This window comes from Mustela nigripes, chromosome 4 (genome assembly GCF_022355385.1).
Source record: "Mustela nigripes isolate SB6536 chromosome 4, MUSNIG.SB6536, whole genome shotgun sequence".
NCBI classification, from domain to species: Eukaryota; Metazoa; Chordata; class Mammalia; order Carnivora; family Mustelidae; genus Mustela; species Mustela nigripes.
The window spans coordinates 159,488,581-159,515,487 of NC_081560.1; the positions used below are offsets into that span (position 1 = coordinate 159,488,581).

At 38.7% G+C, this 26,907-nt stretch overlaps 1 protein-coding gene across 1 annotated transcript; it reads right to left on the reverse strand.

The window, feature by feature from the left end:
* Positions 1-26,907, reverse strand: NOC3L (NOC3 like DNA replication regulator). The gene is made up of 21 exons (XM_059398162.1): positions 26,776-26,907; positions 25,644-25,851; positions 22,303-22,435; positions 21,380-21,537; positions 20,671-20,724; positions 19,208-19,338; positions 17,033-17,194; positions 16,748-16,841; positions 13,618-13,793; positions 13,077-13,205; positions 11,688-11,819; positions 9,969-10,049; positions 9,561-9,661; positions 7,136-7,208; positions 6,992-7,055; positions 6,842-6,913; positions 5,714-5,895; positions 4,587-4,715; positions 3,823-3,920; positions 1,922-2,006; positions 1-1,573 (listed from the first exon to the last, which is right to left on the reverse strand). The coding sequence occupies exons 1-21, from the start codon at positions 26,782-26,784 to the stop codon at positions 1,445-1,447; spliced, it is 2,400 nt and encodes a 799-aa protein (XP_059254145.1). The 5' UTR covers positions 26,785-26,907; the 3' UTR covers positions 1-1,444.

The following is a 26,907-nucleotide window of genomic DNA, read 5'->3' on the forward strand; positions in this document are numbered from 1 at the left end:
AAAAAAAACAGCTGTTTTATTCAATTAATCACAGAGAATATTTATAACTGGTTGTTACAAAAACTTATTTCACAGACCGTTCCTCGAATATGGCAGTAGCTTAGGTAAAATACTGTTTTTTAATTATATTCATAAGAACAGGACCGTAACTGTACAAAGACAATGATGACAAAGGAAAAAGAGGAGGAGAAGGAGGAGCAGGAGAAAGAGAAGTAAAAGAAGAAAAGCCCTTAAACAGGCACCATTTATCCTTAAACAGAGTCAAGTCTTCAATTTGGTTCTTCCACCCAGGAGCAGTTCTTCCCCCATGACGCTCCAGAACACAGCGGAAAATGAGAAGCACCGTGAAGAGACTACAACCATATTCAACCTTTTTTTGAAAGTAGCCATAATGAACACCCTCGTTCTCTTTTACAAAGATCACATCAGGTTATTAATTAAAGTGTATCATTCAGCCAGAGCCAATGAACCTGGTATCTAATTTCAAGCTAATTTTTCTTTTCTTAAAAATCTTCCTGAAGGGCACCTGGGTGGCTCAGTGGGTTAAGCCGCTGCCTTCGGCTCAGATCATGCTCTCAGGGTCCTGCATCAGGCTCTCTGCTCAGCAGGGAGCCTGTTTCCCTCTCTCTCTCTCTCTCTGCCTGCCTGTCTACTTGTGATCTCTGTCAAATAAATAAATAAAATCTTAAAAAAAAAAAAATACTTAAAAAAAAATCTTCCTGAAAATATACTCAAATACAGAGTTTTTTTGTCATTTTCATCTTTGGTGTTACAATAAAAATACATTTATTTCATTTGAAAGAGTTTTGGTAAAGAGTAGCTGAATGATAAAAAGCAATCTCATGGTCTTGATTTTTCTGCGCTCTATGCCCTCATTTTAATCCAGCAACTGTAATCCAATTAAGTTCACTCCAAAGATTTTTTTGAAACTATAACTATAACTTAAGATTACGTTTTTTGTTTTTTGGGGGTTTTTTTTAGAAAGGGAGAGAGAAAGAGATGGCGGGGATGGGGGGAGAGAGAGAGAGCACGTGTGGGCACAAGCTGAGGGTTGGGACAGAGGGAGAAAAAGTCTTAAGCAGGCCCCATACCTAGCACGGAGCCCAGCGTTTGCGCACACTCAACCAACTGAGTCACCCAAGTGCCCCAAGATATATATTAAGTTTTAAAAAGGCAATGTCAAAAAAAAAAAAAAAAAAAAAAAAGGCAATGTCATTAAAAAACTTCCAAATGTGCAGGTAGATAGTTTTCAATTCTCCTTTCTTAATGACAATTTCAGAATTGGGACAGAACTCTGTGCCATGCAAAGGGTAATTCTTCCTCCTCTGCTAATCTTCTTAGGAAGCTTCCCTTGTATAAAAAGAGAATGTCCCAAAGTAACGGTAGGTCTCTATGTCCATCGAATCAAACACAAATATAAGAGAAAGTCCACTGACTCCTTCTACTACCGCAGTGATGTTTTCAAATATTTAGCAAAATCCAGAGGCAAGTGAGTAGTTACTTCACCGCAATGTCTTTTGATTAGTTGATTTAAATCTTCATTCAAAAACAAATCCCCTTGTAAAACTTCACTCTGAAAAAAATATTCAAAGTGACTCACATTAAAAGTTCTTGTAACATAAACAAAAGCCAAGCTGTGAGCAAAACTGAAAATGTCAACAGTAGACCCCAAACCAACATATGAAACCTGACAGTGCCAAGCACTGGTTCAGGTCCAGGACACAGCTTACATTGAACCAAAGTCTCATGACCATCTCCAGAGTCCCGACCCCAGAGATCCCGCCTACCATCAGCAACTCCTAAACATGAAAAAAAATCTACCTATAATATAGTTAGTTAAGCAAGATGGAATCAGTTGATAAGAGACATTTAGTTTTTATTTCATCTTTTAAAAAAAGGATAATGAAAAAACATCACATACCTTCTTTTTGGAACTTGAAGACTGAACAGGAGGATTGAATGTCATTGCATCCATGCTGTATGTCTGAAAAAGTTCTGCAGCTGATCTATAATCACAGAAAGAATATAAAAACATCACTGTATCTGTATAACCTGAAAATAACTGGACTGTACTCAAAGAGGACTCACTATTCTAAACCCATATAGTAAAGTACAACATAATCCTGCTCTTGAAACCAACAAACTAACATACCTACTAAAATAAGTCCTAAATACTCATGTAGTGACAATGCTCATCAATGAAATATACCTCAGAGAGGCCTGGTAGACATTTAGAAATACAGGCCTGGACAAAAACAAAGCTGAGCAGAACTCCCAACTCAGTGTGATCAAATCCCAACTCAACCAGTTACACAGACAATACGCAACAAGGTCATGGGGGCCAGACAAGTGAAGAAGAGTTACCCTCCATGGATTTCAAATAGCTCAACCCCTCAGTTATTGGCCTGGATCAAAAGCAAAGAAAGGCCATTCAGGACACACTAACCATCCATACCCACAGCATGTAAACGAATCTTCAGTGACTTGGGATTGGTTCACATTCCTGGAAGGAAATCAGCAGGGGCCTCCAAGGATTACAATTAGAGTCTCATCCCAAGCTCCACCCTCCAGGGCAAGACCATCATGAGTTTCCCTTCTCAAGCTTTCAGGATAAACCCTTTCTTCATCATCCTCCAGAGAAAGAAATTTCTGACATAAATGAGGCCCGGATCAAGATCTCTGACAAAAACATGCCAGAAAAAGATCACGAATAAGAAAACAGACAGGTAATTGTTTTCCCTTTTAAAAAACAAGGACGGAGGACAGACAGGAAGTATGAGGATGAAAAAATGGGCCACTTTTTCATTTAATAAGGCCAAAAGTTATCTTTATAATACCCAGAAGGAAAAGGGTTCATGGAAAACTATAGAGTTTCTGCCTCATTTAGAGGGAGGAGCAGCTGACTTCTGCTGTGTAAAATATAGACCTATTTTCCTAAGTCTCCCAGTACCTTCAAGAGAAGTTGGAACTTTTAGGTGAATTTGTCCAGTATTTAAAATATAGCAAATAATTCCATTTTTGTTTAAACTCTGAAGAGGCCCAGAATGCCAGTTTGCTGGCCTACCAGTCACCTGTCTTTGATCTCCAAATCAGAGAAACCAGCAGGCTGCAAATGAGAAAAAGCTACACCAAAATATTAACTCTGAGTGGTGAGTATATTACAAGGGTATTTTTTATGTCACTTCCTTTTCTGTGTAATTGCCTCTTTTTGTAGGGGGAAAGGTCGTTATTTTTTCAACTTTACTGTACTTTTAAATTTTTCAGAATAAGAAGCTGGAAAAGGAACTTCTCTGGGCAGGGTGCTACTCCCCATCTGGAGCTGACAGTGGAGGCTGGAAGTACCAGCAGGTCAGGCCGCACAGCACCGAGAGAACTGGGGGCCCCACGGACAGGAAGCACGGCCCCTCTGAGCCACAGTGTTGCAAAGCGCTACTCTTCTCACTCCTCCCCTGCTGTCCCTACTGCAACCATTCGACGGTGGGGAGGAACCCACCGCGGCTGGACTCGTGGACATTCCCACAGAGCAAAGATGGCATTATCTCACTAACTGCTGAACCTGAGTGTCAGGGGTATGTGCTTTCACTATTCTTTCTACTTACCTGGATGTGTGAAACTTTTTGTAACCAAAAAAATGTTAAGTGATTACCAAAAACACACTAACAAAATCATGGTCGGCATGTTTTCTCCTTAGAACAATTCAGGAATATGAAGTGAGACCAAATCCAGATCAACTGGTACTTTGTGTTTCAAAATCTATCACTTTCTAAAGCAGGCAGCTCAGCGTGAATAGTGACCAGGCGCGGCTTGTGGTCTGATGCCTACCTCCGGCTCAACTCCGGTTTGAGCGCTTGCGAGCCTTCGGACGGGGCTCCGGCAATCAGGTGAGCCGCAAAGCTCTGCACGGTAGGATGGTAGTGTCTCTGAAGGACAGCAGGACAGCCACATTTTGTACAGGTCAGTACTTGATAAAACACGGGCTACAGCAAAGATCTTCTCGAACACACACTCATTTTTTACAACCATGTACGTATATGTAATTCACAGTAACCACATACCCACAGAAAAAATACTCTTTGCTCCCATGATGACAACATGAAACCTGATGACCAAGCTACCAGGGACGTAGTTCAGTCTTGCTTTTATAGTATGAAAAGAAAAATCAAGAGGCTATTTCTCTTTTAGAGTGAAAAAAGTTAGCTTCCAACAGGTTTCCTGAAACACACTTGCTACAAGGCTCCCTCCAATACGCGCGCACTGTGGGATCACTACAGTGCCACCCTCTTGAAACTGAGGGGCTACCAGCGTCTCCCTGGGCAGGACCGAATACAAACCTTCCATTCCGGATCATGCTGGGGAAAGAGTTCAATTTTCTAAACCTCACCCCACAAAAATGTCATTTTCTGCCTCCTTAGAAAATGCACCTCATCAACTTAAAAACCAGAAAGAGCAAAGTAAAATGTAGATTAGTAAAACAGGAATTCTCCAAAAGGCCATACCAGAACAAAATTATATTGAGAACTCTGGCAATAATAACAACTTGGGGGAAAAGTGAAAAACACTGCTCACAAAGAAAGGACCATCCTTACCCGTAGTGCGTGCAATTCCCAAAGTGCGGTGTTCTGAGCATTGCAATACTCGGGTTCATCCAGCTCAGGAAGGAAAACCCCACTTCCCTGAGACTCGTTGTCAAGCAACAGATCTGTTTTTGGGAAAGTCTGCAAAAATGTCACATTAAAAAGAAGTAATTAATACTGGCAAAGAATGTTATTGGGTTCTACACTTTTTTTCAAAAAAATATTTTATTTATTTGACAGAGCAAGGAAGCTTGTGTATAAGCAGGGGGAGTAGCAGGCACAGAGAGGGAGAGGCAGGCTTCCCACTGAGCTGGAAGCCCAATGGGGGGGCTCAATCCCTGATCATGATCTGAGCCAAAGGCAGATGCTTAACTGAAAGCACCCCTGGATTCTGTACCTTCATCTGAATTTAAATTTATTTTGATTTTTATGCTTAAATAAGAAACATAAGCAGAGTGCCTGGCTGGCTCAATGGGTGGAGTGACTCTTGATCTTGGGGTCATAAATTCAAGCCCCATGTTGGGTAGAGCCTACTTAGAAACTAAAATATGTTTTTGGTGTGTTTTTATTTGTTTTTAAAGATTTATATTTATTTGACAGAGAGAAAACGTGCGCACAAATGGGGGAGTAGCAGGGAGCGGGGAGGGAGAAGCAGGCTCCTCCTGACACAGGGTTCTATCCCAGGACCCTGGGATCATGACCTGAGCCTAAAGCAGATGCTTAACCAACTGAGCCACCCAGACACCCCCAAAATAATATATTTTTTTGAAAGAGCTATAAACATATTTGTACTGACACAAAAATGTGTCCATCACCATTAGTGTTAAAAAAAATGTTATAATGTATACCATAAAAAAGTGGTGTTGTCTATGTGTATGTGCTGTACGTTTTATATATGAATGAAAAAGTCTAAAAAAAAAAGTTTGCTGGAAGGAAACCCAACAAATGGTAGGATGGTTACCTCTGGAGAGTATCAACAGGGGTGGAAATGCTTTCATTTTGTAATTTTATATAGTTCTTTTCTCTCTGGATTTTACCATTTTTTCATTATCATAGTAATAACATAAATAGGGAAAAAAGATGCAAACAAGACAGCAGTGTTGTACTACCACTGAACTTAGCTTTGTATCCTTACTTACATGCATTAATATTCTGTTAGTTGCTAAAATGCCAATGCTTGAATTTGGAAGAACGTGAAGAGCAAGGGTACAAAGACGCTTGATGAAAGCAAGGGCTCTCTGCTGAGAAACCTGCTTTCTGCGCTTAGTTAGCATCACATCAAGGCACTGGAGGAGAATCTCGACACCTTCATTGGTAGCACCTAAAACAGCAGATATACCCTTCAGGTCTGTTCTCCTTACCTTTTGTTTTTTTTTTTTTTTTAAGTCAATTAGCCAACCCCAACCAACCTACAGTACATCATTAGTTTCAGATGTAGTGTTTCATAATTCATCGGTTGCATAAAACAGCCCGTGCTCGTCACATCACATGCCCTCCTTAAGGCCCCTCACCCAGTTACTCCCTATCCCTACCCTCCAGCAACCCTAAGGTAGTTTCCTATTTAAGAGTTTCTCATGGTTTGTCTCCCTCTCTGGTTTCTTTCCCTTCCGCTTTCCCTCTCTTCCCCAGTGGTCTTCTACCCTGTTGCTTATGTTCCTCAAATGAGTGACACTGTATAACTGTCTTTTTCTGACTGACTTATTTCACTCAGCATAATACCTTCCAGTCCCATCCACGCTGATGTAAGTGGTATGTATCCGTCCTTTCTGAGAGCTAATATTCCATTGTATATCTACATACTTACATCTCATCTTCTTTATCCATTCATCTATTGATGCACCTCTCAGCTCTTTCCAGAATGGCTACTGTGGACATCGCTGCTATCAACACTGGGCTGCAGGTGCCCCTTCAGATCATTACATTTGTATCTTTGGGGTAAATACCTAGTATCATTACTTTTTCATTATACAGCTTCACTGCACTCCAGAAAAACTCAAGACGACTGTCATACCTGTCCCAAATCATTCCCTTAACCAATGAAGTAGTGCTATGCTGCTCAGGAGATGCAGAGGGTTCTACCATAGCTCCAGTCAATTCCGGAAATTCTCTCTCTCCAACTCTTAACATAAAGTTAAATACAGATTTGTGGCCCTCAGAGGCCAACATTTTAATACACCAATTCTGATTTCTTATTTTTCATTGACTACACACAAGATATTCTTAAAAGGTAAGTATTTATTCAAGACACATTATCTAAATGTACATACCTGCATGTAACTTGAACAGTGTTTTATACAGATGTGTATAGAACTTCATCGGATCAATATTCAGAACATCACCTTTGAAATTACAACAATTAGGTATGTTACAGCCTCCAAACGTAAAGCAAACAAAACTTGATTAAGAAAATATTTTACCTTGCCCAGAAAGAATATGAAAAGCAGTCTGGACGCAGTGAAGACTTTCTTGATAGCTCAGGTCCTTGAAAAAAAGGGAGAGAAGGACACTGAGGATAATAATCACCATTCATACCTTAAAAATTCATTAGTAGAGTTACTTACACCAGACTCGATGAGATTATGCAGTACTACTAATAAATCATCAAAAAACTCCACATTTATAAGGTGAGCAAACCTAGAATCAAACAGAGCTTAGTCAACAGGTGACCTAAAAACACAAATAAAACAGCTAGAAATTAAACTTGACTTTAAAGTCCTATTTTTAATATTCCCTATTTCAATGTTAGTTATGATGCAGATGGTGGTAATTATTGATACTTCTCATTAATTCACAATGACCTTTTTTCTTAAGATTTTATTTATTTATTGGATAGAGAAAGAGAGATCGCATGTGGGCAGAGCAGCAGGCGGGGGGCGGAGGGGGGGGGGAAGCAGGCTCCCCACTGAGCAGAGAGCCCAATGCAGGGCTCAATCCCAGGACCCTGAGATCATGACCTGAGCCCAAGGCAGAGGCTTAAGCCACTGAGTCACCCAGGCACCCCCAGAATGACCTTTCTAGCAATTCATCTACAGCTGGACACTATACTCAGCAGGAATATATGAGGCACTAAACAAACTGAAAATATTTCAGAAATACTTCTGCCCTACAGAACAAGTTGTTAAAAACAACTCCCCAAGGAAGTGTACCAGCTACCCCATGCTGTTCTAACTCATAAAAGAGTCAAAAACATCAGCTTCTGGGAAAATGGGAAGCAGGAAAAGAGAAACGAGGAAAGAGACTGTTATTTATAGGAATATGGACCCTACTAAAGCTTTAAAAATAAAATGGAAAGAATACTGGACCTAGTATCTAGTTCAGGCTCTGCAATTAATTGCCTGTATGATCCTAGGTAAGTCGCTTGTCAGTCCTGGGCCTCTGTTTCTAGAAATAACTGAGATCCCTAGGTAGAGTTATAGAAGAATCATCTGACCTACTAAATGTGAGAGCACTCAGTATAGTATAAAATCCTAGGCAATGATGTACTTAAGTCAAGATCTTTCTTCAATATTAGTGCAAGAGCCTTTGACACTATGTAAATCTTAGACAAAAAGGACTCTTAAATGTGATACACTCCCTGTGGACTAGTACAACTTTTTGTGTGAAGAAACTGTGCAATATTTATCAACATTTAAAGCGAGCAGACCCTCTGACCAACAATATATGCACACAAGTGCATGAAGGGGTTTCCAGTACAGCACAGGGGGCTGGCCAAATAAAAGTATTACTGATCCATGAAATGGAATATTCTAAATGTTTAAAAAAAAAAATGGTGGATATAATCACACCAACATGGAAAGATACCCAAAGTAACCATTTTATCAAAACAGAAAAGCCAAGTTACAGAACATCTACATAGCAGGATTCTGTGTGAGACAGAAGACAGGCAGACACACTTATGTACTTACATAGGAAGTGAAATTATAATTTTTAAATTTTGTATTCTTCTGAATCATTTGAATTTTTAAAGCAAATCGATATGACTAAAAGCTTTTTTAAATAAAGGAACTAGTCACTGAAAAACAAACAGGAGGTCCTATTCAACGTAGAAATATTCCCTTCTCTGACCAACCTCTCTTTCAGTCTTTTCAATAACAAGGCCCAATTACTTTATAATTCCATCGCCAAATAACTCCACTCATTACAAAGAAATTTCTTACACTAACCAGAACTTGCCTTTTCTCTGACTTTCAACCCTAAGTCCTATTTCTAACACTGTGCTGTCCAACGATAACAGCCATTAGCACATGAGGCTATTAGTCATTTAAAATGGGGCTGGTCCAAACTGAGATATCCTGTGTAATATTCATCGGTTTTTATGGGAAAAAAGAATACCAAATATCTCAATAACTAATACCGATTGTATATCAAAATATTTTAGGTAAGCGGACTTCGATAAAATTTGTCAAAATTAATTGCACCAGTTTTTTACTTTTTTAATGTGGCTAATGGAAAACTTTAAATTACATGTGTAGTTCCCGTTATAATTCTACTGCACTGTTCTAGAGAATACTACCTCAAATACCTGGAAAACCATCAAAAGCACCATTATTCTAGTTTGCATCCCCCAACAGGTTCATAAAAATATACAGAGAGATTTCTCTTTGCAGGGAAGATTACACAGGACTCGAGAAAGGATATGCAAGCAGGGTTAGAACAGACTTAAGAGTCGCCTGCACAGACCACTCAGAAGTCTGACAGTGGCTAACTGGCCATAGTGCAGAAAGAACCAAGAACTGAGCAATGAATCTTCAGGACCCTCAGAACTTAGTCAGCAGAAGGAAGGAGTTATGAAGGAGATTTAAAAAATAAAGGGCTTGAGATGAGAAAACTAAAAAGACAGTGTTCTGAACAGTTTCAAGGAAAGGCCAATGACAAACAAAGACAGAAAAACACTGGGTCATCATTAGTGAACCTTGGTTAAGAGGCATGGGTTTTTTGGTCTTATTTAGAAAGAATCAAAAATGCTTCAACCTACACAGCCCTTACTTGGCAAGGCCTTCTAGAACTGCTGGCAGGAGAGGTGACCTCTGGGCCTTCTTCAATATTCTGAAGTAGGTCACAAACACAATATTCAAAGTCTCCGTGTGCTGGCAGAAGAAGCAGACAAAATGACTTGAATATAACCCTACACTCTTTCTCCTGACTTATCCCAACAATGACGGTCAAAGCCCAACCTTTCTGTCCCTTCCCAACCCTCTCCACAATCCAATCTTAAGAGTTTCCATAAAACAGGATGAAGATACACACCCTGTGATGTCATGAGACCAGCAATGATCACATGAAAGCCTTGGGAGACAAACTGAGATCAGACCACCCCAAGTTGCAACTATAATCTCTAGTTAAAACCATTTCACAAAACATTTTAAAAGCGTCAGAGAATGTGAAACTGCCTACCACTTTAAGTTTTTTCTCAGTGCTCTCTGAAGCTTCTGCCTCCAGAAGCTCTCGCTCCAACTTCTCTTCTGCTTTCTTCCACTGGAATGAGACAAGGAAAGAAAAAGTAAGAGCACATAACACTGAGTGAAAAAGCAAGCTTCAAAGAGGCATAATATGTAAACATTCTAAAACACATACCCTAGACTACATAAGAATACAAACACAAAGATCTGGAGAAGCAGCAAGCACGCACCAAGCCAAGGACAGCAGCTGCCTCCTGGGAGGAAGGCAGGACAAGACTGGGGTGAGGAACAAAGGGGACTCTAACTATATCACCGACGGTTTCTTCTCAAGAACAAAACTGAAGTCTATTAGTATTTGCTCATTGTGAATGGTAGATACATGGGTTATGCTGTATTAGTCTCAATAATTTCCATTTTTTTCAAAAGAAAGAGAAAAGGAAGAACACAGAGCCCAGAAATAATTCTTATTGTTAAATCCTCTATAACACAGCAATTAGTCATCAACGATACTTCCTAAACACATTTACACACAATGCATAAAACCAGATACTACAGGGGCTCCCGGGTGGCTCAGTTGTTAAGCGTCTGCCTTCGGCTCAGATCACGATTCCAGGGTCCTGGGATCAAGCCCCACATCAGGCTCCCTGCTCAACAGGAAGCCTGCTTCTCCCTCTCCCACTCCCCCTGCTTGTGGTTCCCTCTTTCTGTGTCAAATAAATAAACAAAATCTTAAAAAAAAAAAAAATCAGATACTATAGAGGAATTCAACAAATTATCAGTTTTTCCCACTTCTTTATGCTGTATGAGCAGCAAATAATGGTTGCTAAGCTGCCTGAGACTCAGGGGACCATCTCAGGAAGAGTTTCCTTCCTTCATGCAAACTTAAGGAGCTGCCATGTTCTAGTGGGTCTTTTGTTTCACCATCACAGCTGCACACATGCTGTTTCTAACAGGGATATACAATTTATATTAGGATAGCATGATAAATAGTTAAAAGATTTACCTTCATTTGTTTCTAATTACTAAGTCTATTTTGGTACTTCTGCCCCATTTTCAAAATTTATTTTAGGCATATTCAAAGACGGATATCCCTGAAAAGTATCTTTTGTTTTGTTTTTATAAGCAATTTGATAACCAACCCTGTCTTGAGAAGTAATAACAACGATGCTAGCAGTGGCGATTCACGTCTATACATTTATACAGCACACCCAGTGCCACGCATTTGCTAAGTGCTTCACATAATTAATTCATCTTATTAAGACGGAAGGGTGACCCACGAAGTAGCTGCTTTTACTAGCTCCGTTTCTCAAAATCTAAAAAAAAAAAGTTTTATACTAAATAAACAAGGGGCTGGAATTTCAACCTAGGTTTCAAATAAGAAACGTGGTTCAATTAACAAAATCTCACTTTATTGCCCGTTTACATAAATATCACCTTCCTGGTCAAGGAAGGGATCTGCGTATCACAATGAATCTAAGACAATCTGAACAGTAAAAATAAAAGCCAGCATGACACAGAAATTTTTTCATCAACTGATCTTTTTGCCAATGAACTGTCAATTTAATAAAGCAATTCTCTGCAATAACTGGGGAAAATAAAATTTTCTAAATATTAGGTTTTGATATATTTATTTTTATGATTTAACTATGCTCTCTGCCTGTGCCTACATTATGATTTTAATCTGAAGTCAAGCAAAAAAGGAAATCAACCAAACCTTTCTCTGCATTCTTGATAGAGTTTTTCTCTTTTCCTTGAAAGTCATGAACTTTTTTGGTTTATTAATGTCCTCTGCATCTTTTTTCACTTCTATTTCTTTGATTCTTAAGCACAAGAATGTCTTTAACATCTAATAGGAGAAAATACAATACACAGTTTAATATTTCTATTGCCCTCAAACCCTTTATACAGAAAAGCATTTAACAATGTTTTTCCTTCCTTTACGCCAAAAAACAAACAAACAAGGGGCGCTTGGGTGGCTCAGTGGGTTAAACCTCTGCCTTTGGCTCAGGTCATAATCTCAGGGTCCTGGAATCAACCCCACATCGGGCTCTCTGCTTGGCGGGGAGCCTGCTTCCTCCTCTCTCTCTGCCTGCCTCTCTGCCTACTTGTGATCTCTCTCTCTCTGTCAAATAAATAAATAAAATCTTTAAAACAAACAAACAAAATACCTGTGACACACCTTTTATCACATTTCACACTAAAGTTCTATTATCTTATTGCTAAACATATTCGGTAATCTATGTCTATAATAGGACACTAGTATTTGGCTAAATACACATAACAATATTTGGCAGTGTAATGAGTAGAAAAAAGACAGAACATATTACCTGGCATTGGTACTTAGAGTTACCAAGAGTAGACAGGCCAGAAAAAGGTTTGGACCAGTATGGAAGGAGAAAATGTAAATTAGGTATTTCTAAACCACCTGTAATTTACCAAACCAGCCTCCATTTTGCAGTCAGCAGTTCTAATCCTCATCTTTTTCCACCAATTAAAAAAAATAATAATAACAAAAAAAAAAAAAAAAGAAACCCATGCAAGACCAGTGTTATTAATTTTAAGACAAGTTATTTTCATTTAAGCCAATGGGTCTCCAACTTCAGCAAACATGAGAATTATCTGGAGATTTATAAATTTATAAATGTGTTTATTATTGGGCCCAGCATCTAAACTTTAAAAATTTAACTCACAGAATACTCCTGTTAGTATGAAAAAACAATATAGCCAAGATGTTCTCTTTTATGATCACTATGGAAACTACTCAGCTGTCCATCAAGTAGGGGGCTAATTCATATAATAGGAAACTAAAAGATGTTAAAAAAAGGATGAGACAGCCCTCTACAACACAAAATGAAAACAGCATTTATTCCATAGAATAAATGCATTTTTATTTTAAAATCTAAACATGTATTATATAATTTTAAAGATACATAAACAAGTATATATGTCTGTATGTATAAGCACCTAGAATTCGTACTAAATTGTTAAGAACAGTTAACACTTGAGGAGTCTTTTACAAAGAATAAAATTCCTCATAACAACTGAAAATGAACTTTGCAGTTTAAAAACAAATAAAATTCAAGGTTAGCAAAGGAAGGCTTACCTCTGGCCTAACTTCGTAATTTCTGCCCTTCACAAAACCAGAAATCACTTTAATCACACCAAGGGAAGCTTGGCCTAATTTATCTTGCTTAAACAGTTTCTTCACTGCCTCACAACACATTTCAGATACCTGAAAGAAATAAAATGTTACACTCAGCCAGTGCTCCTCAACTTTGGCACCACTGGCATTTTAAGCCAGACAACTATTCATTTGGTGGTGGACGGCTGTCCTGTGCATGGTGGGAAGTTTAGAAGTCCCCTAGCCTTTGCCCGCTAGATGCCAGTAGTAGCCACGGCAGAGGGGACAATCAAAACTGCGTGCAGACACAGCCTCACACTCCCTGGAGGGCAAAAGCACCCCCTGCTCAGAACCACCACACTAAACTTACATTCAAAGAATTTTCCTAAAGAGACAGCATTTAACAAAGTGACACTACTTTAGCAATAAATAATAGCTCCAAAAAAATTCTAAGACAAAAATAATAATCAAAAGATCTAGAACTTTTGTTCAGGATGAAAGCAACAACCACTTAGCAACCCACCGATTTTGACACGTCATTCATGAGAGGGACAATCAACACAATAATGTTGTTGTGAAAGTTGAAATGAGGTAGTGCCACCAACAGCTCACACAGGCTCCTCACAGCCACTTCTGCCAGTCCTTTGTAGGCCTTTAAGGAAACTACATTACTTTTCTTCAGTTTCCTTTGCTTCCAGTCTAATCAAAAGAGAACTGTAGTTACTGTACTCATTGATCAAAGCTTCAACTAATTAGCTTTCTTGAACAGGAATAAGCAATAATAGAATACACTGTGCAAATTCTTAAATGTTGTATCCACCCTTAGACACAAGTACAAACGTTATCATTAAATTTATCTGCAATCATCCACCCTCTGACTCTCACCATCATGTTAAGAACTTTGGCTTTCCATGCATTTTAAAAGATGTATCGTTAGAGGAAAAGGGTCTTGGGAATAAATCAGGGTAGGGGAGACAGAGAGCTAGATGCCTTACGGCAGAATCCCTGGACTGGGATCTACCAGGCTTTCCCCAAAACACTAGATTACAAGTCAAGAGACCTGGGTTCAAATCCTAATCCTCCACTATTTGGCTAATGAATATGAGCAAATTCCAGATTCTGAGCCCCGATCTCTTCCATGTTCCAAAATTCTGAAGAATCTAAAACATTTTCTCCCAACTTCTTGCTAATGCTCACTGTGGTATCTTTATCGAGGAGGTCAAGAAGATTTAAGTTTTTCTTCAAATAAAGATGATTCACAGTACCTCTTTTCTTTTTTTGAAGGTTTTACTTATTTGACAGAGCACATACGCACAAACAGGGGGAAGGACAAGCTGAGGGAGGAGGCTCCCCACTGAGCAGAGAGCCTGACATGGGGCTCTATCCCAGGACCCCGGGATCATGACTTGAGCCAAAAGCAGATGTTTAACCAACTGAGCCACCTAGGCGTCCCCACAGTACCTCTTTTCTAGAAATTTCTACATACATACTCTGCTTACCATAACATTGCATCTTGAATATGGAAAATATGCTGGTTTTTCTAGAGTAGGTTCAACACTTCCCTATACATCATACACAACCAGAGATGAGAAAGACAGTATAGATGACAGCGGCTGTGTTTTAAATTGCTTCTCATGTATATGAGTTTTTCTCAAACAAGCTGTAATCATCACAAGAACCATATCTTCTATTTACTTAAACCTGACAATGCTTCATAATGGATGAATAAACAAAATGTATTTACATATATATCAATGGAATATTATTCAGCCTTTAAAAGGAAGGAAATTTTGACACGTGCTATGAGAATCTTAAAGACATTATGCTAAGTGAAACAAAGCAGTCACAAAAGGACAAATATTGTATAACTTATTGTAGAATTCGACTTATGAGGTTCCTGGATTAGCCAGATCCATATTCAACTCAAATTAGAAAGTAGAATGGTGGCTGCAATGGGCTGGGGCAGGAGAGAAAGGGGCGCTCAGGCTTAACAGAGAACTTCCGCGGGGGAAGGTGCCAAAGTGCCACCAATGCACAGCGGTGACAGCTAGATGACACCGGATTTACCGAACACCACAAATCTGTAAGCTTTACAAAGAGTTACAATGGTAGAGTTGTATTTTACCATAATTTTTTTTTTTTAAGATTTTATTTATTTGACAGAGAGAGATCACAAGTAGGCAGAGAGGCAGGCAGAGAGAGAGAGGAGGAAGCAGGCTCCCTGCTGAGCAGAGAGCCCGATGCGGGACTCGATCCCAGGACTCTGAGATCATGACCTGAGCCGAAGGCAGCGGCTTAACCCACTGAGCCACCCAGGCACCCCACCATAATTTTTTTTAAACTTAAAAAAACAAGACTTCATAAGGTTCCACCAGCTTAGAAAAGACCTACACCCGCGTGGTGCAGCACAGAGGCCATAAGCCACATGTGACCACTGAACGTCTGAACTGTGGCTAGTCCAAACGCAGACATACGCATCAGATTTTGAACTTAGTACAAAAAAAGGAATGTAAGATACCTAATTTTTAAAACTGATTACATGTTGAAATCATTTGTTGAAATCATCATATACATAGTAATTTCACTACTTTTTACATTTTTTTCCTTAGCATGGTTACGTATTTTTCAAATGATGTATGTTGTCTCATGTTCTATTTCTCTTGGACAGTGCTGGTCCACACAAAGCTCCCAGGCCTTGGAATGTATGCTCCCAAGGAGGCTCCAGTTGGGAGGCCAGAGCATGAAAGCAACATCCACAGCACCCAACCCCACCATCTCCTTCCTGCCCTTACTGGGCCAATAGAATTCGGCAGTCCTGTTCCCGCTGAGATAGCAACTAGGTGATCCTTAGGCCCACTACTGAGTAAAGGAGCCCAGCTGAGTAAAGTGAAAGCACCTGACCTAACCTAGGCAACTGAATTTCTTCTCCATTCATGCTCCAATTTTCATAGGCCCCTCCTTTTCTGAACAAAGAAGAGAATAAAGGTTTGGTGGAAGAGTTTGTTATCCAATACAACCAACTTCTTTCTAGTCCATTTTTAAGGCACTAATTTCATCCATTTCTAGTCATCCTTCTCCCCTAACTACCCTCTCCAAATAAAAACCAGCAGCATAAATTTCAACCATTCACAAATTCAAGAAACATACAAGGAAAAGGCCTAGAGCAACAATAATACTAAAAGCTGATCAATACAGGCTACCCACCGTTGTAAGCAACTTTCATCTAGAAACTAATTTACTTCTCACAACAATCCTATGAAATAAGTACTATTTTTAAGATTTTTATTTATTTATTTGACAGCGAGAGATCACAAGTAGGCAGAGAGGCAGGCGGGGTGGCGGAGGGCAGGCTCCCCCCCCAAGCAGAGAGCCCGATGTGGGCCTTGATCCCAGGACCCTGAGATCATGACCTGAGCCGAAGGCAGAGGCTTAACCCACTGAGCCACTCAGGTGCCCAAAATAAGTACTATTATTTATAAACAGAAAAATGGAAACAATGAGAGATTAAGTAATTTGCCCACCACATGGGCATTAAGTAGAGGGCCCAGATTTGAACCCAGGAAGTCGGACTATAGACTCTGCTCTTGACAACATGCTACTCATCTTCCAGACCAAAGTAAATTAGTTACATATTTTTAAAATGTTTAATATACCTTTAACCATTTGCTCCAGATTTTCCAAATAAAATTTATATTGGCTAACCAGGCCTTCTTCAAATTCTCTTAACTTCTGGGTTTCTTTGCGGATCTGAAAAAATCAGAAAGACCACTCATTTTTTTTAAATCAAAATATCAAAATCCTTAAATTAGCACAAAATGTGAGTGCATAGTATATACCCAGTCCTACAAAAACAAACCAAAAAACCCTACTATTTCTCCCATCCCTACCTCTCCAAAATGTTCAGCTTATTTTGTACAGTAATTGTTTTCTATCATTACCTTGGTAGATTTTTCTGCCTCTGTGAGGGGTCGTATTTTATATGAAGGAGTAATGTCTTTAAATAACTCCAACAGGGAAATTACCACCAGCTTTCGAACAGTAACAGCCACATCAGGATCCTGTTCCATCAGCATGGAACGTAGTTCTTTCAATTTTTTAATCTGTTAAAGAAATAAAGAACTTGGAAGGGCAGAGAAATGACTGCAAAACAATTATGAACAAAAGACAATAGCCTCACATCTGGCACAAGTGGAATCCATGCAGTGACTCACAGAGTTTAGTCATACACAACTCCAGCTACGACTCACATTACCAAAAGATAAATCATCAAAGCCAATCTTATCTTTGGTAAATAGAAGATACAGACTTTTCAAAAAGTTTAAATTTATTAATATACCTACTCTTTGAAATTTTTTTTACTGGGTTTTCTTAAAAGCATGTGCCTCTTAATTTTTTTTTTGAAATTAAAATGTTATATACACCAAATATATTCATCACATATACAGAAGTTAATCAGGAATTTATAAGTAGAATGTATATACATTAGCCTCAACAAGACTCGTACAAAAAATCATTTGTATGAAGTAATGCTGAAGTAAAAAACAGTTCAATGAATGTCCTTGCTTTGATGAACTATTGCCTGCTAGGTATCTTGAGAAGAAATCCTCTGGTTAGTCAGCAACATCTGCTGCAGCAGGGCTAGGATCAATATACTCCCACCTATTCGCTAGCCCTAACTCATGGGAGTATGAGGCTCCAGAGCTGGAAGACCCAGATTCTAATCCAGCAACTGTTGAAATCATAACAAATTTACTTGAATTTTTTAGGGCTCAATTTTTCAGTAAGATCAACAGTTCTTGTCTTTACGGTTTTATAATGATTAAATGAGATGATAGAGGTGAGATATATTCCAAATTTCCCTCCCTAATTCTGCTCCAGACTTTCCCTTCGCTTTGTTAAGAAAGAACAAGTACCACTCCAAAACGTACCCAGATGCATTTTTTTCTACAAAGGTAAATAATACTGTTCAATAAACAAATAAACAAAGGTAAATAATACTGTTCAATAAACAGTATATTCACAGTAGGATGACAGGAACACCAACATTAACAGGAACAGTAGTACTACTTTACAAGACTTCATGTATATTTGATTATTTAACCCTTACAACAAAGTTTTAAAATAGGTACCATTCTCTTTGTAGAGATGAAGAAAATGAGTCTTGAGTAAAAGGACTTACCCAAAGTCTAACAGACAGTACTCCAGGTTTCTGAAGTCCACGTGTTCTAACCATGACCATCTTCACCACTGTTCCATGGCCCACTGATCATTATAATTCTGATCTATTTCACTTAACATATTTTGCACTTACAGGTACTCCTGAACTAATCTCACTGACTTTTGTGTAGCACGTTCCTTATTAAAAATCCCATCAGTCAAGCAAATTTGCAAGTAAGTTCCTTCTCTCTTGTCCAATTAATTTTTACACTTAGCACTTTCAGAGTTCTAACATTAAGTCAATATCCTCGTTTTAGCTTATTTATTTATTTATTTAAGAAAGAGAAAGAGAAGGGAGGTAATAGAGGGGGAGGGAAAGAGAGAGAATCTTATGTAGGCTCCACACCCAGCACAGAGCTAGATCCACGATCCTGCGCCATGACCTGAGCTAAAATCAAGAGTTCCACACTTAACTGACCAAGCCACACAGGAGCCCCTCAATACCTTCATTTAGAGAAGACGAAAATAAGACTCAAGAGAGTTTAAGTGTCTTTTCTTAAGATTACAGAAAAAATTAAGTTCAGATGTAGGACTACGTTCAGGTTCTTTCTACTCTTTTTCTTTTTTTCCAAGATTTTATATATTTTACAGAGAGAGCACAAGCAGAGGGTGAAGTAGGCAGAGAGAGGTAGAAGCAGGTTCTCCATGGAGCAGGGAGCCCTGACATGGGCCTCGATCCCAGGACCCTGAGATCATGACCTGAGCTGAAGGCAAATGTTTAACCGACTGAGCCACCCAGGTACCCCAAAGTTCTGTCTACTCTTATTCTACCTCAGTCATTGTATTTTATTGCTTTTCCTTTCTGTATATGCTTATAGGTAGTAAAGGAATCTTACAATATTAGACATTTGTACTATATCTAATATGAAAAGCTCAAAGAAATTAGTACTACTTACATTACTTTCTGGGTCTGATAATATGGCAGATGCCAAGGCTGCAATATGCATTTTCTTCTCCTGTAGTTTCTTCCTTCTCTCAATCAAATGTTCTTCTAATGTCAGTTCTCGAATGGGATCTTCAACGATTTCTGAAAGAGATTAGATATCCCCTCTTAAACATTTCTTTATTTACAAGTATCCAAGAACCTTTATCAATACAATATTTTCTATAGTGATAGATAATAATGATGGTAACTTTTACGGAGTACTTGTCACGGGTCAAGATTACTACATATGATCCTCTCAAAAATGCTATGAGGCAGGTACAATCATATCCATTTCATACATAGAAAATGAGGCAAAGGGAGTGTAACTTGCTTATACTCATAAGTCTGGTAGAAATGGAATTCAAAACTCAGGTAGTCTGATTCGAGAGCTGATATTCTTAACTACTATGCTAATAAACTTATAATAACTGCCATGAATTGGGGCACCTGGGTGGCTCAGTGGGTTACAGCCTCTGCCTTCGGCTCAGATCATGATCCCAGGGTCCATGAGCTCCGCATCAGGCTCTCTGCTTGGCAGGGAGCCTGCTTCCTCCTCTTTCTCTCTCTCTCTGCCTGCCTCTCTGCCTACTTGTAATCTCTGTCTGTCAAATAAATAAATAAAATCTTTAAATATATATATATAATAATAATAATTGCCATGAATTACAGGAAAAAGCAAACTGATTTTGTTTTTTTTAAAAGTACAGTACAGTCTCCCTTGTTTTCAACTCTCTGCAGTCCTTTGCACTTCAGAACATATGTCAATCTTAAGAAATTGATAGAGAACTAGATCTAATCAATACACAAGCATAATCTCTAATAAGCCTATGAAGGATGACTGAAAACAACTGGTTGACCTGTAATCTCATTTATACCATTAATGAGGTTTGCTAAGCTAAAGTAAAATTTAACCAGGTTGTTCTACGGCAAATTCCAAACAAATATAATGTCAAACCATATATTCTTTCAGTTTAACTTTGATTGCAACTGTCTTACCTATTAGAAACCCACCTTCAATTATCTAAGATAGACATACATACAGACATACATAACTGCTCTAAGAAAGAAGTGAAATGATTTCATATCACAGAATCAATTTGTAATTTAAAGCTAAAAAGTTAATATTTATAAGTAAGTCCTTCACTTAAAATTAAGAAGAATTCAAAATGGTAATAATTTACAAGACTCTTCATGCATGCCTAGACATTACAAACATAACTGCATAAAATTTTCCATAATAAAGAGCAACAAGGAATCAAATTCCACAAGGTAAGACTTTCAACATGTGGGAAAATGTTCAAAATGACCTTGAAATGACCAGTAATTTAAAATGTACATTTCAGACTTTATCTAAAATTAAGTTACATTTATTATTAGGCAAAAAAGGTAATTCTCAATTAACAATTTAGTAACTTCAAAAATGCATTCCATTACCTTCCTCGAGTTCCAGCTCTTCTTCTTCCTCTTCATCTTGCTTACTGTCTATAACTGTATGGAAAACACGTATATTTATAAAATCTGAGCGCTTGCTTCGGCAGCACATATACTAAAAACTCTGACAATAAACTTAAGTGATAAAAATACAGAGAGAAAAGCAGGAAAGTGATTACCATAAAATCTGGAAAGTAGTTAATTTTGTGAGGAGGAAGCAATTCATGATTGAGGGGATCAAAAAGGAAGTTTCTGGGCGCTGGCAGCATTTCTATCTTGCCCAGATAGCAGTTTTATGGGTGTGTTTTTTGTGATAAACCACATAACTTTGCAAGGCAACTCTGATTTCTAGACTTTTGTGTATTTTACTTCACAAGAAAAAGATAAGAAAATGTAAGAAAAAAAGGTTAATAAAGGATAACTAATATTCTAATTATAGAAACAAGAGTATTTGGTGAAAAAAAAAACCTCTGAAAAGAAAATCACCTCAACACTGCAGCCTCAGCTATACTGACACAACAGATATGGGAGATAACCATCTGTATTTCTGGCCAAAATCATCAAGCTTGCTATATGACTAACTGCAGCGACCTCCTATTTTGTAGGTAAAAGCAAAAAATAAAATTAGATCTCAAGTGGAAAAAAAAAAAGTGATGATATTAGTAAAGAGCTACAATGTTTACTAATACAGAGGCTGACTGATTAGATTCACCTGGCTTCTCCCTGGTCTGCGGGATTATACCACTTTTATCCTTGATAGGAAGTAAGTGAATCAGTTCCTTTTCTGGTGCAGTTTGCAGAGTTCTTGGTATTTTTTCATATTTATCTATAACACGCTCATGCTTTCGTTTCTTGACGTGAACAGGTTCACTGCAGGAAAGAAAAATTCCAGTTTTAGTGTATTTACAAAGGAATCTAGAGATTATTTTAAAAGTACAGAAAAGTAAACTACTAGCCAAACCTCCAATAGGTATATAGAAAATAAAAAATAAAAAATAAAAAAAATCAGTACATAGATACTAGCACCAGACCAGGCACATAGTAGGCACTCAAATTAACTAAATGAATAGAAGAATTGTACAGTCTCCCCCGAAGACTACAGCTGCCTTCAGATACAAAAGAGAAGTGAAAGCTACAGCAGATTCTTTTTGAAAACTATTCCACAAAGCTAAGGGTGACATCATGCTGTTTTACTTTCCCAAAAACCCTGAAACTATTGCATGGACTTCGGAGTTAATAAGATCTAGGTTTAAACTGCAGATCCACTAGTTGTGACTGCAGGAAGCATCGGTTTCCTCTGTAAATGGAAATAATATGTCCCCAACAGGGTAACAAGGACTGAAATCATAGCCATTAAGAACTCAGGACTGTTCTGTCGATTCCCCAGAGAACTACATTCTTCCCCCAGGACACTCTACTTCACTATTCAGACTCAAAAGAAATGAAGATATACACTAAATAAAATCAGTTTGCTTTGGTCATGAACTTCCTTTATTTAGGAAATAAACTGAGTTACTCTCTTAGGCTTCGAGCTGAACATCTTGCACTACTACTACTAACCACCTAACTAAAATTCAGAATCAAGTTTTTAATACTGAAAGGATGTCAATGTTTATAATCTAAAGGAAGTATTACCTAGAAGAAAGATCTCTCGTTAGAAAAGATGCTCTTTGTCCTAAGTCTCTCATTAACTGCAAGTCATCTGCATCCATCATATCCAAAGGAAGGGCTTCCTCTTCTTCTTCCTCTTCCCTCTCAATCCTTTTACCTGTTCCAACAACAAAAACAAAGTCAGAAACTGGTATTTCAGCTATAGAACTCTGTGTTTTTGTGTTCATAAGAGGAAAGTTTATGCTTTTCTAGTACAGTCAGCCTGGTGTTTCTAAAGAGGAGCACTAAAGACATGCTGGGCCAGACAGCTCTTTGTTCTACCTGGATGTCTTAAGCTAGGCAAAACGCTAGCATCTCCAACCCCTGAAAACTAAATGTCAGGAGCCTTCGCAGGTCACTGTCACAACCAAAAAATAAAATGCCTCCACACAGTCTGCAATGTCTTTCTGAGCATGTGAGAACTGATGACTAGCTGCTTCACTCCTTCTTTTTTTTTTTTAAGATTTTTTTTTTTTTTTTAATCAGAGAGAGAGAGGGAGAGAGAGCGAGCACAGGCAGACAGAATGGCAGGCAGAGGCAGAGGAAGAAGCAGGCTCCCTGCTGAGCAAGGAGCCCAATGTGGGACTCGATCCCAGGATGCCAGGATCATGACCCGAGCCAAAGGCAGCTGCTTAACCAACTGAGCCACCCAGGCGTACCTGCTTCACTCCTTCTGATCCCTGCTGACTTCCTTTCCACTTCAGCCACCCCCTCTACAATCCTCATCCCAAACCTTGGTGCTCACCCCAGGCCTTGACCACAACCGTTTGTCCTTCTAGGTCTCATCTGGTTACTTCCATTGCATTTCTGTGACCCATATATAGGTCTTCTATCCTCTGACCACTCTACTTCTATCTTCCATTGTGTTCTACACTCCGAACTTCCACTGCATGGTTATCATTTCAACTGCCCTCTTGCCAATATCCTCAAACCCTTCTATGGTTTACGCACTTACATCTAACAAAACCCCAACTGATCACTCCATCTTCTGTCTGTCCCTCATTCTCTTTCTCTTTTTTAATATAAAAATGAATGTCGACTAAGTGCCAAGCACTGCCTTAGCAGTTGCTAAGGATTCAACCATGAACAAGACAATCTTAGTTCCTTAACAGAACCTATAATTCTCCCTGATTCTTATAACACTAGTAAATATACAAAGGTACACACTGCATAGAAAAGAACCCCTACCTACTTTAAGTGAGCTTCCCATTTCTCAACAGTGACCAGCAGCTGGTTTATTTCGCTGATCAGCTTTCTCTCTTCCTTAGACTTTTCAAATCTTGTCTCTATCATCACACTTCTATCCCATCACCTGCCTCACTTCGTAATCCTCCGAGGATCTAGCTTCCTCTGTCACTGAGAAAAGAAAAGCCAGAAGCTAGAAACTCCTGCAATTTCCCACATTGAATTCAACAACATCGGCCTCCATCCCTTCTGTTTTCCTTCTCATAACTCTGTAAGAATGCCCCTCCTCCTGGGCTCTGGATCTCAGAACTTCTTACCTTCTCTTATCTTGTTCTATGATTTAAGCCCTCTCTCCCTTGTACCTTCAAACTGTCTAGTCCATTAAATTCTTTATATCAGCATTTTAAGACAATCAAGTCATTCCCCAGTGGGCAATTTGTCAACCTTCGCTTCATAGATCATATAGATCACACTGATGGACTATAGCTCTGTCAGTCTTAACAGCTGTATAGTATTCCACCATAAACAACATTATGTCACTTAATATTTCCTGTTGATGAACATCTTATTTTCAATTTTTGATCATTATTAATAACGTTTTTTATTATTATTTTATTATTTTTTTGTTATTATTAATAACATTGAAATGAGCATACTTGGAAATATATTCTTGGCAAATATTTTCAAATATAATCATAGACTGAATTCCTAACAGTCTTACTGTTAGGTCAAAGGAAAAGAATTATCTGAAAATCTTTTTGTGATACTGTATTTGAGTTTATATATATATTTTTATTCAAATGGTATAAGCATCTCATACATGTGGCAAAAGTCTATAATTTCAAGTGAGTGAAAGCATCAATACACACTACTTTTCACCTTTTTTTTTTAATTAACTATTTCGTAGACTATTTTATGTTGAGACAAAAAGAATTTCCTTCTTTCTTTAAACATCCTTCTGATTTCTAACACTTACAGTTCTGGTTTTCTTCCTAATTCTCCGGCTCCTCCTCAAACCTCATTACATCACATTATTCTTCCACCCATTCCTTAAACGCTGGGTTCCTTAAAATTCTTTCTTGACTCTCTTGTTCTCACACTACACAGTCTTCACATTGACTTTACCAAGTCTAAAGCTTCAATTACCATCTACGTGCAGATAATTCCCAAAGCTGTTCTCTCTAACTCAGATACTCATACCTTACCACCTGATAGACTTCATTTAGATGCTCAGCATATAAAAATAAGCATTTTACTTTTTATATATAATTATAACATATCACATTTTTAAAAATTCCACTGAAATTTAGATAGAAAAGATCTTAAAAAGCATGTAACTCAAGCAACATTTCTTTTTTAAACAGATTAAGTACCTGGAGATCAAGTGACCAACTAAGGCCTCTTTGCTAATAACAAAATTAAGGCAAAAACCCAAGTTTTCCCACTTCCAGTCCAACCACCTTTTTATACATCACAATAATATGTAGCCAAGAGATCAAACTAAATAGGTCAGACTTAAGAAAATGAGATATACATAGAAAGACTTAAGTCAGGTACGATCAAATATAAATATATACCCTGAAAGTACCAGAACATTGTAGAGGAACCGGTCTGACTCAAAATGGTCAGAATCCTTACCCATTTTTGAGTACTTGGGAGTTCTTCGATAGTTTTCCAAAAGATAACCCTGACAGTTACAGCTCAATTTCACTCCAAGTTTCCACATGAAAAGAAAGCCGAAGCTGAGAAAACTAAGTGACCCTTGGCAACACTGTCAAGGATGCCCCAGAGAAAGGCTATGTTCTTACCTAAGCTGACTGCCAGTGAATGAGAAGAAAGTGGCAGCTCTGGCTTGTTTCCCAACAGTTATTTACACATCTACTCTCACTCTGTTTTCCCAAGTATTCTATCTTCAGACCTGCTTTCTAAACAAACTAAAAGCAGAGACTAGCTCTCTCACAGTGAATACCATCCTGTAATGTTTTCTCACACGGACTGTGATAAAGCACATCGGACTACTACCCTTACTTACTCTTGGGAAGATCTGGAAACAAGACTGATTACTAGAAAGCAATGTTATTTCATGAACATTTTAGGACAAATCAAGAGAAACTACAGGACATGAATGCTTTCGCAATTACCTGGTCGTATTTTCTTTGGGTCCTCCAGTGGCATCGGTTTCTTAGACACAGCATCTTTTACAGCTTGTCTTAGTTTCCTCTGTTCTTTCCGGTACTTCTTGAGAGTGCTTTGTTGTTTAAATTGCTTATTTTTTAGCTTGTTTTCAAGTTTGACTTTACTAGTTTTTAGTAACTTCCGAAAGCTTGGGACCTGTTTTTTATTTCTTCTCTAGAAAACAACAAGAGTACAGCATACCAGAAATTTAAACTGCAAACCCAGAACAAAATGCTGTCTTTAAAGTAAGTGACATTCGGGGCACCTGGGTGGCTCAGTGGATTAAAGCCTCTGCCTTCGGCTGGGGTCATGATCCCAGGGTCCTGGGATCGAGCCTCACATTGGGCTCTCTGCTCTGCAGGGAGCCTGCTTCCTGCTCTCTCTCTCTCTCTCTCTCTGCCTGCCTCTCTGCCTACTTGTGATCTCTGTCAAATAAATAAAATCTTTAAAAAAAAAAAATAAAGTGACATTCATACATCGTGTTACTGCTTGCTAAGTCCTCCAACATATTTGATTCCAACATCCCCGTTAAGCAGTGATTGCTGCTACCTTCAAGTAACTGATGACAAAGCTAAGGCTGAGAGAGATTATATGACTTGTCAAAGACTCTTAAACTAAGGAGGGCAAACGGAATTAGGATCTGTGGATTTCGACGCTTGCTGGTAACCTCTAATTGAGAAATTCAAATCCCAACTCTTTTTCTTTGAGAAGCGGGGCAAATCACTTACTTTCTTATCCCCACACCCGTCAGGGGGAAAAAATGGACTCAACCTGCGTCCCATGACTCACATTATAAACTCGCTGGGAGCAGGACCCTGCCACATTTCTAAAATAAAGGATTCGAAAGATGGTCTCGAAGAACCCTTTAATGTCCGACACCCTACAGAGAGAAGACTCCGTGCTTGTATCATCGCGGCCTCCTGAAGCCGAGCGCGAGCACAGTAGGCGATCCCGATCTAAGTGCCGGGAGGCTGGCAGCGCACAGAAGGGAGGGAGCCCCGAATCCAAGCCACCGCCCCCTATACAAGGTCAAAAACTCGCCGAAAAGCTACACCAGGGGGCCTAAGCCGCGGAGATCGGGCTCCTCAATACACTTACCGCTTTCATCCTTAAATATGATGAGTCCCAATCCTACAGCTTCCCCGGGGATAAATGTAATCCAGGGATCGCAAGGCTGTAACTAACACACGTGCCCAAAGCCCTAAACTGCGCCAGGCGGAAGCTACCCCT

Bases quoted from the DNA above. Each gene is read 5' to 3' on its own strand.
- NOC3L (XM_059398162.1), bottom strand. The intron at 21,538-22,302 runs GTAATACTTCCT...TCTTTCCTGCAG, and splicing joins ACGAGAGATCTTTCTTCTAG to TGAACCTGTTCACGTCAAGA. The intron at 17,195-19,207 runs GTAAGTAGTACT...TTTCTTTAACAG, and splicing joins TATCAGACCCAGAAAGTAAT to ATTAAAAAATTGAAAGAACT.